Source organism: Oncorhynchus masou, chromosome 29 (genome assembly GCF_036934945.1).
Source record: "Oncorhynchus masou masou isolate Uvic2021 chromosome 29, UVic_Omas_1.1, whole genome shotgun sequence".
In the NCBI taxonomy this organism is placed as follows: Eukaryota; Metazoa; Chordata; class Actinopteri; order Salmoniformes; family Salmonidae; genus Oncorhynchus; species Oncorhynchus masou.
In genome coordinates, this window is record NC_088240.1 from 37,708,346 (window position 1) to 37,721,943 (window position 13,598).

A 13,598-nucleotide genomic window follows, 5' to 3' on the forward strand; every position below is an offset into this window, starting at 1 on the left:
ATCCACATAAATGTAGAGGTATTCAGAAACATATTCTATTTTTATTTTAAAATAAAAGTGACAATACATTATTTACCATTACTTTCTATTGGGAACAGAATAAACGGAAACACAACCAAAACAAACAGCAAATGCATCCAACAAATTTGTTGTCACAAGCTTGATGTAGTTTTTGGGTGCTACGAATATGGGACCAAATACTAAACTTTTGACTACTTTAATACACATGTAAGTAAATTTGCCCCAATACTTTTGGTCCCCTAATATGGGGGGGGGGGGACTATGCACAAAAAGTGTTTGTAACTTCTAAACGGTTCACCCGATATTTAAGAAAATATCCTCAAATTAAATCTAACAGTCTGTCCTTTATCATTGTATAATTTCAAAAGTGCTGAAATACAGAGCCAAAACAACAACAAAAATCACTATCCCAATACTTTTGGAGCTCAGGTGGCAGATATTCACTTGACAAAATCCATGCCAAGGGCATCCTCGTCCTCGGCACTCTCTTCCCATACTCTCTGCCCCACACAAACAAACACTTGACCATACACTGGACATTGCTTAACTCAGATTCCAATTCGAAATAATCTGTTGATTTCAGTTTGGTGCTTGTTACCTGTCGCTGCAGCCAAGTACCTGATCACAAATTGTAGACGATAATATAATTTTTACGTCCCCCCGTTCGTTTTTACTTGCAATTTATTTTGTTATTTACCAAAATTCAATGTTTTGAACGCTTCAGTGTTGTCGGTAGGACGTCAGAGGTCACGCACAGAGCTGATCCGGAAGAAGATATTAACCACGTTGTTTTGTTTTTGTCAGCGCGAGCTAGTATTTCGCTTTTAATCCCCTAAATAATTATTCTTCAGCCATTGGGAAGTAATTTGCTAATTGTAAGTGCAATAAAGATTTTCCATCCTGCATCGAAGTCAAATATATAAAAAGGTGGGTGGCTAAATAGTTGTTCTCGCCCAGCCTTCCTCACTAGTAAGTAATCTATAGTAGCTAGTTTAGCTAGCTAACAGTTGGTTGCAGATGTTCCAGATACATTTTATCTCCATTGTTCCATTTGTGCCTTTACATAGGACTTTTTATTCGTCTCTCATTATTTCCCCACTGAAAGATATTGTAGCGAACGGAGGCAAACACCCAACGCATCGCGCCATTTAAACTGGGTTAACCCACTTGTTGGGTATAATAATGTATATTATAAACTGGGTGGTTTGAGCCCTGAATGCTGATTGCTTGACAGCCGTGGTATATCAGACCGTATACCACGGGTATGACAAAACACTTACTTTTACTGCTCTAATTATGTTGGTAAACAGTTTTATAATAGCAATAAGGCACCTCTGGGGTTTGTGGTATATGGCCAATATACCACGGTTGTGTCCAGGTACTCCGCTTTGCGTGTTGCATAAGAACAGCCCTTAGCCGTGGTATATTGGCCATATACCACACCACTTCGGGCCTTATTGCTTAAATATAATTAACTAGGATTGCTACACTGCCTCCTCCGAACGCGACCGCATGTCCCGTGCTTCAACCATATATTTTGTCTTGTGTACAATCACAGCTTTAATGTATCATATAACAGATATAAGCCATTGGCTGACTTTTGTGTTGTTAAAACCTTTCTCATAGGCTGTTGGTGGGAGATGATCGTGTGAAGAATGGTCTCAACTTCATGTATGAAGCTCCACCTGGGGCAGACAAGGGTAACTATATCCATCTTGGTTCTGCATCTTTACCATACTGAATAATACAAATCAAACCATATGACTGCACTCCTTCCACCCACACTCTGCAGTCAAGAGTCCCTCTCTTGATCACAGATGCATACTTGTTTCTCAAAGCAAGCGTCGCTAGTTTGGTAAATGTTGTAGACTGAAAGGCATGTGTTAGCTTATTATTGTTCAAAATGTTACATTTTGATATTATTTTACAGGAAGGAGAATCAGAATACAAGTTTGAGTGGCAAAAGACGTCCCCTCGAGGGAAGTAAGTAGCTAATTGTGTTGATCAACATAAATATTCAGATGACTTGAAGCCTACTATTAGAGGTTACCTTTGCATTTGGGGATACTTTCATCTTTTTAGGTATGCCAAGGATGTCATGGCTCGTACACGTTTGCGTAAATTAATATTGTGCAGTTTTCCCATTTGTGTTGAATTAACTTATGACACCTATTTATGACAATCTACTGTTACATGTGATTACCCTCATTGCTAGGCTAAATATTGTCCTATTAACAAATAAATGTGTTGGCATTTGACACTTGGTGGTGCTAAAGTCAAAGGATGATATCTAACTCGGGATAACGATGTGTTTATTTACATTATGGCAGGTGTAGTATATGTGCTTTGCTTGTCGTCGTCACAATTGGGTTGTATGGAAGGTGTTATAAGTGATGGAATGAATGGATTTAAGTCCAGTCTAATGACCTGTGATTCTCCGGTGCGCAATGTGAACTGCATCATGTGTCACAAATAGGGCCATGTGAATACAGACAGTGTACCCTCTCTTTGGCCTGTCTGGGATCAATGCCAGCGCTGCGCCCACAGAGAGTGTAGGTACAAATAACAATCTGACCTACCTGGATGAATAGAGGAAAAGAGTTGACTGGTAATTCCAAATAATAGTTCACAGATGTAGCTAATGGTTTATTTTAAACTAAATGTTATCAAGTTTTTTTCTTCATATTTTCATTCTCAACAATAAAATCCTCATTTTTATTTTTGCACTGACTTTGAAATCATTTGAACAAAGAACTTATGATGCAGCTATTGCAGACAAATTGCAATAATAATGTGTCCCAATGGGCATTCAGTATTACATTGGATATTTGTGGTAACTCTATACTTGTAGCAGTAGTTGCCATCACTCCTGGTGTCCTGTAGAACTTCCAGAGTGGAGCTGGTTCTGACTCCTACAATCAGGAAGTGAAGTAGTAAAGTAATGTTTACAGAGGGAGAGTCCTGCACATGGAGTTGATGGTGGAGGGCGATAATGGAGCCCCTCCTGTGCTGGGAGAAAAATGCATTTATTGTGTATTCTGATTCCCCTAACCACTGCTTTGGGAGAATGATATTGTATGATTTGCTCAGCCTGAAGATGAGTGAGTTGATTTGGTGTCCCTTTCTGTTAACAAAGCCGCCCTGAATTCCCCACTGTGGAAGCAGTGGCGGATGTGGACAGGCGTCAATGGGACTTTGAGGCTGTGATTTGTGTTAACAGGTCCGTCGATGCACCCCTCCGAGTTAATGGCAGAGATGCGAAACAGTGGGTTTGCCCTGAAGAAATGTGTCCTTGGAAGAAATTCTACTGTTTGTGATCCATCGCAGGTAATCTTCTGTTCTTCTTCCCCGCATGAAGAAAAAGTCAACAATATCCATGGCAGATCCCCGGTCTAAATGTGATTGCTGCAAAATGGCCAATTATCAGAGTAAACCACAGAGCTCTTCCAGTCGCTGCAAGTTTAGTCAATTGGGCAGATGTGATGATACTAACTGCTAAAATTATAGGAGTGTTGCAACACCAGATGTAGCAGTATATAGTTTAACCCCCCCCCCCAATAATCTCCCCTCAAACAGAAATCAACAGAGGTTATTCTGCTCTTACTTGCTTCACGTCTAACCATTTGTGACGTCTTTATTCATGTTTTGTTAGCGTTTGATGCATGCTTTTTAAAATGTTCATTGTTTGATTTATTACGAATTGTTTTTATGCTGTAGGAGTACGTTGTCAATGAAGAAGAGGAGGATCCTGAGGTTGAATTCCTGAAGTCGTTGACCACTAAACAGCAAGAGAAGCTCCTCAAGTAGGAGAGCACCACCATTCATACGTTTAGTTGTTTTGAATATAATATGCTTATTGTAAAATAAGACAAAAGATGATTCTTGCAAAAAAAAATAAACATGATCTACTAATATGACAAATTGTTTTAATTTTAAAGGAAACTTGATCGTCTACAAAAGAAGAGTGAAGGAAATCAGAAGAAGGACCGTGATAGTAGTGACAGCTCCAGTGAAAGTAGTAGCAGTGACTGACTGACAGCTCCAGTGAAAGTAGTAGCAGTATCTGACTGACGGCTCCAGTGAAAGTAGCAGCTGTGACTGACTGACAGCTCCAGTGAAAGTAGTAGCAGTGACTGACTGACAGCTCCAGTGAAAGTAGTAGCAGTGACTGACTGACAGCTCCAGTGAAAGTAGTAGCAGTGACTGACTGACAGCTCCAGTGAAAGTAGTAGCAGTATCTGACTGACGGCTCCAGTGAAAGTAGTAGCAGCTGTGACTGACTGACAGCTCCAGTGAAAGTAGTAGCAGTGTCTGACTGACGGCTCCAGTGAAAGTAGCAGCTGTGACTGACTGACAGCTCCAGTGAAAGTAGTAGCAGCAGTGACTGACTGACAGCTCCAGTGAAAGTAGTAGCAGTGTCTGACTGACGGCTCCAGTGAAAGTAGCAGCTGTGACTGACTGACAGCTCCAGTGAAAGTAGTAGCAGTGACTGACTGACAGCTCCAGTGAAAGTAGTAGCAGTGACTGACTGACAGCTCCAGTGAAAGTAGTAGCAGTGACTGACTGACAGCTCCAGTGAAAGTAGTAGCAGTGTCTGACTGACGGCTCCAGTGAAAGTAGCAGCTGTGACTGACTGACAGCTCCAGTGAAAGTAGTAGCAGTGACTGACTGACAGCTCCAGTGAAAGTAGCAGCAGTGACTGACTGACGGCTCCAGTGAAAGTAGTAGCAGTGTCTGACTGACGGCTCCAGTGAAAGTAGCAGCTGTGACTGACTGACAGCTCCAGTGAGTGACTGACTGACAGCTCCAGTGAAAGTAGTAGCAGTGACTGACTGACAGCTCCAGTGAAAGTAGTAGCAGTGACTGACTGACAGCTCCAGTGAAAGTAGCAGCAGTGACTGACTGACAGCTCCAGTGAAAGTAGCAGCAGTGACTGACTGACAGCTCCAGTGAAAGTAGCAGCAGTGACTAAGAGTCTGAAGAGAAAGAAAGAAAGGCAAGAGAAAGGACTCCTGTCGTGATGACAACACTGAGTGATGGATGAGTCTAGAGTAAGACCAAGCCCAACCTCCAGACAGAAACAGCACAAAGATGATACCAGAGAGGAGAAAGAAACAGTAGAGATGAGACACGACAGCAGGGAGAGGCAGAGAACCAGCAGCAGCTCCCAGCCTGGCCCAGACAGAAGCAGAAGGAGAGAGATATAAAGACAAGGTTCACAGTAGAGATGAGGCAAACAGTAGAAGAGAGATGGATAGAAGTAGGAGCAGAGATGGAGCAAAGAATAAAGCAGCCGCAAAGGGAGGAGTAGGATCCTAGATGGAGGGAGGGAGAGAGGGGGGAGGCAAAGGGAGGAGCCGGAGCAGAGGGATGGAGAATGAGAAAAGAGCCAGAGGGAGAGCTGAGAGAAAGCACTGAACTGTGAGAGTAGACAATCTTACAAAGTGGGTTAGTGATACCATTTTATTTTGCTGATGTAAACATTTTTGACACGTTTTGATGATTTTACGATGCTATTGTTAATATGTACATTTTTCTTGGTGGGCCCAATTATTAAACAAACACATAGAAACCAAAGTTTTAGTAACACCATGTTTTGGTGTTGCATGCTAGTTGGCTGCTACGGTCAAATGAGTGCAGGGGCGTATTCATTATGACGATTCTGTTGCAAAATGTTGAACAGAAGCAAACTGAATGAAACCGGGAGGGGCCTACCTGAATTTGACCAATAGAAACTGTTCAAAATGTTCCATTTTGCTACTGTTAGGACGAGTGATTGCACCCCTGCTCCTCAAATAGTTCTTATTTTCATCCACTAGAGGGCAGCAGTAGACCTAAAATAACTTGAACCACAGAAATAATTTGCATTTGTCAGATTATTGAACAAATGCATGCCTTGCATGCACTATTATAGATGGTTGTCAGTTTAGTCCAGAAAACCCTCTTCAGAATTCTAATAAAAAATATTATTGCAACTCGAATTTTAAAAATAGTGAACTGTGCTCACATGGTTGTGACCGTTCTTCATTACATGTGTTACAAGTCTACCTTAATAATGTAGGCTTGTTTCAAAGTGGTCTTCTGGAAGTGGCCTAAACGGGAGCGTGGTTGACTAATGACAATCAATCTATGATTGTTCATTATGCGATGCATAAGATTAGGCCTGCGTAAGTGATTAGTGTGGAGACATCAAGTTTGTTTCAAATATTTAATACTGAATACTTAATTCTGACTCGAGATCAATACATGAAACTTTCCTCTTTCTGCAAAACCCAGTGTATGATTTACTCAACATTGCGCGCCTATCGGCCTTTAGAGATTACTTGTTGCATTACTTGCATGACATCATCATGATGGACAAAACAGAAGGAACGATGAGGTCGAGTGCCTATTTGTTTTGGAGACATATATTTTATGGCAAAGAAATAACTCCTGCGTCGATATGATTTGTTAAGAATTCCTGATCAGGAAAATGAATTTCTTACATGTTTTATTTTATTTCAGTCGCTTCAAATGTGTATGTTCTGTATAGACAGACCATGTAACCTTTTGCAATGATACTCCGAGGTGTGCACCTAAATACTGTAGACCTATGCCAATTTGTTTGATTAATTGTTATTTTATCATTATCACAATACAAGTATTTTTTGTGACCTTCCATAGTGAGCGATGAACATTTTTTTTAAATCCTGGAGACAAGAGGAGAGTCGCCCGAGGCCTTGAGCAGTGAGATGTTTTCCCGTGTCCCGTAAAGTCGCACTGGTTCTCTTTGATCTCTCTTTTATTGTGGCTTGAAAACAAAGATGACTTCTGCCTAATGCTCAGCGAGAGGGCATTTCATGGAAAAGTAACAAAGCGATAAATGGCAGCACTTTACTGTCTGCAACCCCAAGGGTCTCTCTTCCCGAAGCATTTTGGCGCACCTTAACTAGTTGAATTTAACGCCCTTTTGTAGCCATAAAATAGCAAACTATGCTCATGAATTACAGATTAATACTTATTTCCGTGGTAATGAAAATGGATCGAATTTCAAATTCACTAAAGTGTAATGAAAATATATTTGCCCACAAGAAAACTGTAATTTACTCAGTGTGCCCATGCGGCAAAATAACAAACATTTTTTCTGAAGAAAAAAAGAACATAAAATCACTGCAAATAAACCACCATTTTTTTTATTTTAAATAAACATACACTTAACTGAAGGTTGTATTAATTTATCATGAATGTTCGGTTATATAATAATAGCCTATTGATTAGTTCACATTTATATTAAATGCCAAATATAGGCTATAATACGTTGTCTTTTCTAAGCAGTTTATTTTTAAACTCGAATTCGTGATTATAGATACATTTACATTTGATTTTTTTATCGTTATTTTCGTGATCTCAAAGCCAGCCACACAAAAGAAAATGAAAATAATTTCTCTATTGCCTTCTAGTCAATTGAACTTCCTCTTCAGAAAGAGGTTATCTAGATGAGATGCCTGTCCCTAACATATTCCCAGGCCCGGGCTCACGCTGTAATTATTCCCCGGGTTTTTCTTTGAGATCGGACGCTGCACTGGGTAAGCACAAAGAAGTCAGAGAGCATCCTTGAACCCTTTCAATACGGGGCCACTGATATTCAAATAACATGCAGGAACCATTTGACTGCGCCGCGACAAGAGCATTTCAATTTCATCATTTGCATATTGCTTTTTACCCCTTTTCCTTTTCAAAAGTTTAGAAACAGTTCCCATAACATCAAATCAAGTGTAGAGTTTCAAGGAAAGCTTAGAGATGCTTTATCCTTATTCTTGGACTGCCATCTTTCCGTTTGACATGCAAATTAAAGCAGTTAATTTGGACAATTAAAATAAATATTCAGGGAGCCTTTGTCATCAAAACCCCCTGGAAGCCCCCAGATAAAGTAAAGCTGAACAAATGATGTCTCGGAGATTAATTAGATATTTGATAAGACACGAATCCCTAATCGCAAATACAAGACACATGGGGTTGCGATGTGCTCCAAGTCATAATTAATACCATTTAACAAGATTTTCATTTGGGCATGAAATGTCTTTTCCGGGGCATTAACTATTGATTTATTCCTCAGAGAGAATGCACGTCAATGTGCGATTGCCTATATCAGCAATGTATGATTGATTTTATGTAAAGGAACACTCTTGCCTATCTACATTTTACGTTTGGCAATCGTTCATTTTTACCATTTATATACCATCACATAAAATACCTTGGTTCATAATTTATTTTCATTTCGCATAATGAAAACAAGTATTTGACCCAATACAGTGAAACATTCCCATCACACGACTGCTGCCTCAGATTTTAGATCGTTTTAATTATGACAAAATGAAAGTCTTATACGTGTGACTTTATACAAGTAAACATTTATATATTTTTTTAGCAAAGAAATGAAATGGTTAACTGAATTTAAAAAGCTGTGTACATACATATCCACAAAGTGCGTTGAAAGTAAACTCCCTGAATTTCAGGATCCCAAACACGAATAAAACAATCATAATTCACATTTACATGAAAATAACACATTGTTTGTTGTCAATATGTACAATATGATGGCGACTCACTTGGGCCAACCAAGTTCATTTGGGTTAGCTCGCCCCTTTTAAGCACTGATCGTAAAAAGTACCCCGCGGTGCATTTTAAGTTGACAGCTTTATAGTTATGTCATTTTCACATAATATAGAATAATTCTGCTTTTCGTTTGATGGTGAATAACGAGTTGAACATAATCAATATGGTGTTAAGTTTGAATTATTTTGTGTTTTCAAATGCTTTGCGTAAAATCGTATTTTCCTCCAATACTATCTCTCAAACCCAGACCCGTTTTAATACATGTACCAGTTTTGATAACCTACTGGTCATTTGCTTTATAAAGTTAGTTTCAAGGTCATTCAAATAACAGCCATTCAGTGCTCGTCATGAGGAGATGGATCCTTGATTCTGGGGTTTACCCCGTCTAAAATGAGTTCTGGGGACTCGGACCTGGGGGTCTCCAGGTTACTGGTGTCGGTGTCACTGTCGCTTCCCTTTTTGCCTTCACCACCACCGGCAGTGTGGGTTTTAATGTGCTTGCTCAAATGGTCGCTCCTCATAAAGCGCTTGTTGCATACTGGGCAAGCAAACCTTTTCTCGCCGGTGTGGGTACGGAGGTGTCTCTGAAGTTCATCTGATCTTGTAAATCTTTTGCCACAAAAAAGCCAATTGCAGACAAATGGCCGCTCGCCAGTATGCCATCTCAAATGGGCTTTAAGGTGAGAGGTTTTGCCATACACCTTACCGCAGCCTGGAATGTGACAGCTGTGAAGTCCTTTCCTCCGGAGGCTGGCCCCTGCAGGCCCCAGCCGCTCAGCCTCCTGACAGTTTGGACAGTCGCACGTGGCTCTGCCAGAGTACCTCCTGGATGACCTTGAGGAACCAGAACTGGAACCTGAAATCATAGCGTTGGCGGCAGAGGCGTCCGTGTATGTTGGAATGACTGTTTTGAATCCCTCTTGTGTTAACAGGTGTTGGCTGGTTGATAGAAGATGCGATGCCGTGGGACTTATACCGGTTGAGCTGAATGCCGAGTGTGTCAAAGTGGAGAAGTCAGGGTTATAGCCACTGAGCTGAGAGTGTATGGCTTGGGGGGTCCCGGAATGCAGGGAGGTCTGCAGCGAGCTTGCAGGGTTCTGGACCTCGAGCCATGAGCCAGGGTTGGTATGAACGTCCCACCACGCGGACGCCCCATTAGTAACATCGCCCGAGATGGTTGAATGGAACCCAGACTTGTACCACGACTCATACGGATGTGCCATCCCTACCCTCGGGTACAAGGTTTCTGCTGATGTGTGGACTTTGGAAATGAAGGCTGATTGGCCAGACTCTTGAGAGGAAATGCTCGCAGAGTTGGAAAACAGACTGCTGTACTCTGTGGAAAACGCAGATGTGGTCGGGGAGGTGGAGGCTAAGCAGAACGCGCTGTTGCCTGTGCCAGTAGTTGATGTTAGTCCGGTCGATCCGCGGCTTGTTGCTACAGTGAATCCAGGGAGACTGGATCCCAAGTTGCAACTAGAGGATGATCTTTTCCAAGGATGAAATCCGCCTTTTGAAAAAGCACTGGAATCAGGTAGAGTGGTAAGGGGACTGGTATTGCCAATTTTGTTACAAGTAGCAGCCAGCATAGCTAGAGGTGTAGTTCCAAATCGTGGTTCTTCCTGCAGAGAGATAAATCACTGTACTTTAGAACATTGCAAGCAACATTTACCATGTTCTTTCTGTAAATAAGATGCATGCATTTGCTAGAAGTATAATTTGCGTCTGCCTATGTGGTCGTCCAACCGTTCGGTTGTTGTGCTTGTTTGGATAGCAATTCGTGCATAGGCTACACAATTATTTACCGTATTGGATTCAAACATACATTTAGTGAAAATGTTAATTCATAAAGAATGTATCGAAAATTGAACTAAATATCCACTGAACCTAATAAACAGACACAATCATGGAGGAAATACAGTAATGTCACTCAGTAGAGAGTTTACTGCAGGTCTCGAAAGTTTGCGCATGTGGGTAGCCTATTATGAAAGTTGGCAAAAACAAAAATGATTTTGATTGAGGAAAATTACAACATCTACACAAGCACTTTCAATACCTACAGTAACAACAAAGCTCAACCATAAGAGAACAATGACCGAAAAGTAGCCTATACAATTTAGTAAGTGTGAAAGTATAAAGCCTACTTCACACATGAAAACCAATATATTTTTTGTCGGCTTACCCCAAGTATAGACGTAGCCATATCCAGGGTCTTTGCTATGTTGAATTGGTCACAATTCTGCAATAGTGTACTTTTCCAATTCGACTCAGACACTTTGCTTTTCCGTAGTCACACGATTTCTCTCTTGGCTCGGAGCTCCTACACTACCTAGTTGTAGAGAGCGCGTTCTTTGAAGTACAGCTGGCAAGAGCAAGCAGCCAATCTAAGCGCTGGATTCTTGGCAAGAGGACGACGTCAGCCAATGAGAGATTCGACCAAGGACAGAAACGCTAAAGCTTCATGTCAATCAATAACTCTTGTGCGGATTTGACTGTCAAGCAAGGTACGATTTGGTATTTTTATACATGTTATGTATTCTCCCATCAACGCTCAATGTGCTCTTTATTGTAGAATCGAGATCATTTTGGTTTAAGCTAGTTCTCTGCAAGAGGTAAGAATTTGATATGATTTATTTAGAGTTATTTTCTTTCTGTTGCATTTCATAAAGCTTTCTGACCATTTGTTATTTTTTTCAACTGCAGGTTCTTTGTTTCTCTAGGCCTATATAGACATAATTGTAAAATATGATGTTCTGATGTATAGCTGCCTCTGCTTTTATCCCTCGTGGAGTCCCAAATTGTTTTATGTTTCATGTCATAACATGAGGGGATTGGTGATTATTTAAAAAAATATATATATTTACGAATTGCGGTGCCTTCATATTTTTTTTAACTAAAGATGTCATGCACTTTCGGGAATGGAAAGTCTTCGTAGGCGCAGGGCATGTGCTTGCTTACACCATCCATGAAGTTAAGCAGAAGTTCCCATGCACTCACCAGGGGGCCAGAAGTGCAATAAACGGACCCATTATCAATAAACAATGGCTGACTAAAGTGAAGACGCTTACAATACAAGGTATGTCATACAACAGGTGAATTATCTTAAAAGTTTCCATAGGCTCAAGCGGTGTTGCCATGTGTGCGTTTAAAAGGCTATTGGGGACTTGTTTTTAATCTGTGTGTGTGCGCGTGTGTGCGTGGAGTGCGCTCGCGTCCGTCTGCCCTGCCTGCCTGTGCCAATTTACGCGCGTGTGTTGAGGCTGTACAGTGGGGGCTTTTCGGTTAATTAAAAAGTGACAATTAACTCGATGAGTGGTTGGTGTTCTAAGTGCTACAGCCTGGAAACTAAAAATATTTGAAAAATACTGCAGTCATAATAATCACGAGATGTTGTTTCCCTCATGTCAGCCTGGCGAATGCATTTCATTCAACGACGCAGGCTGATTTAATATGGCACAATGAAACCATAGAACATTCCACACTAAAGATTTAGGCCAACTGAATTATAACGTTTGGAGATACAATTGAACCATTGAAAAAACATGTGGAGTGCATCAACATTAACTTTTTCTTTCGCCAAATTACTATATATTTTTTTCTTTCCCTGGAATTTATAAAGATCACAATGCAATATATGTCAACGTGTTTCACAGCTTGCTAAAACATTTAGGGGTAATGACATAATGTAACAATGGCCTGCTTTGGTGTGACTCTTCATCCCTTAAAAAGGTAAAGCAATTTTCCATAGAAAGGCTTCGCCAAAAGCTGTGTATTACAGTATTCAAAACGAGCGAATAATGCACCATTATTGAGCTTGAATGCTGCCAGTCAACCAAGCGCAATTTGTTCAAAGGCTTCCTCTGCTTTAAATCCCCACCTTTTGAGCGGCGAATATAAAACAATTTCATCAAATCCAACGAACGGAGCCGAGAAAAGTGCTTCATTTTTGCAATCATTGCAATTTTAGTGGTGTGCTATTAGCACTATTAAATGTCGATTATGCATTAACAAATTTGATTGCAATGCCAAAGTGTCTCGAACAGCGTGAGTGTGTGAGCGTGTAATTATTATTTTATATATATATATATATATTTTTTAAGTACAGTTCTAAATGTTTTGTGGTGTAATGCACCTTTGGTTAAAATGAGGACCGTGTCATTCATTGTTTTTATTGTTTTTATTTTGCTATGTATAATGGTATTCTGGTATTATCTGTCTCTTCGTGTTTTATTTATATTTATTGGTTCGAAAATAAAGATAAAGGATTTATCAATGAACAAGGCGAAGATAAGGCCCAAGGTGGAGTGCTCGTTTTTAATTAGAGTGTTTATCCCACATTATTCAACATCTAACTGATTATTGAAACACTTCTGAAAATAAAATAAGTAAGGAAATGTATAACGAACAAAAACTTTAGTAACAAAAGAACACGAAAACAATTAGGATTAGATTATCTTTTAAAATTACAGGTGTTGGTTCACATATGATTGCCAATACTCATTTTCAATTGTGTTGACTTTTTAGTCTTTTTGAATGCCATTGTAAATTGGAATTTCATCATGTAGGCCTACCATAATAACAATGTGATAGCCTGCGTAATAGTTGGTAGTAGGCCTCCCCAATGCCAGCGTCCTTGACGAAATCTTGTCATTAAAAATATTTGAACAGTGTCATTCAAGTGGGAATTTGGAGTTGAATCTCGCATGCAGGACTCCACCCGAGAGCACTTTTTCTGTGGCAATTAGGAGCCTATTACAAGTCATTAGATTGATCAATGTACCTTAAACAATGAGAATGATTTATTTGGTAGAACAAAACGCTGTGCATCTATTGTGGTGAGGCTAAGTGACGGTGCATCCATCAAGGCGTTCAACGACAAAAGATAAATGATTAATACAAACCTATTCATTTAAACTCTTGATACAAAAGGCTTTTGACTTGCTTCAAATCTAGATTATTAGGGGCTCGTTTCCTGCATGTTA

The 13,598-nt window shown here is 40.2% G+C and overlaps 1 protein-coding gene and 1 long non-coding RNA gene across 2 annotated transcripts; one reads left to right on the forward strand and one right to left on the reverse strand.

Moving 5' to 3' along the window:
- Positions 1 to 780: 780 nt before the first annotated feature.
- Positions 781 to 6,679, forward strand: LOC135519514 (uncharacterized). The gene is made up of 6 exons (XR_010452302.1): positions 781 to 948; positions 1,648 to 1,721; positions 1,952 to 2,004; positions 3,242 to 3,348; positions 3,739 to 3,824; positions 3,960 to 6,679. It is a non-coding gene; the product is annotated as an uncharacterized LOC135519514 (long non-coding RNA).
- A 537-nt stretch (positions 6,680 to 7,216) lies between these two features.
- Positions 7,217 to 10,972, reverse strand: LOC135519511 (transcription factor Sp9-like). The gene is made up of 2 exons (XM_064944742.1): positions 10,799 to 10,972; positions 7,217 to 10,238 (listed from the first exon to the last, which is right to left on the reverse strand). The coding sequence occupies exons 1-2, from the start codon at positions 10,817 to 10,819 to the stop codon at positions 8,952 to 8,954; spliced, it is 1,308 nt and encodes a 435-aa protein (XP_064800814.1). The 5' UTR covers positions 10,820 to 10,972; the 3' UTR covers positions 7,217 to 8,951.
- Positions 10,973 to 13,598: the final 2,626 nt, after the last annotated feature.

Excerpts from the sequence above, each read along its gene's own strand:
- LOC135519511 (XM_064944742.1), bottom strand. The coding sequence starts at position 10,819 with ATGGCTACGTCTATACTTGGG. Across the intron at positions 10,239-10,798 it reads TGGCTACGTCTATACTTGGG|GAAGAACCACGATTTGGAAC; the intron begins GTAAGCCGACAA and ends ATCTCTCTGCAG.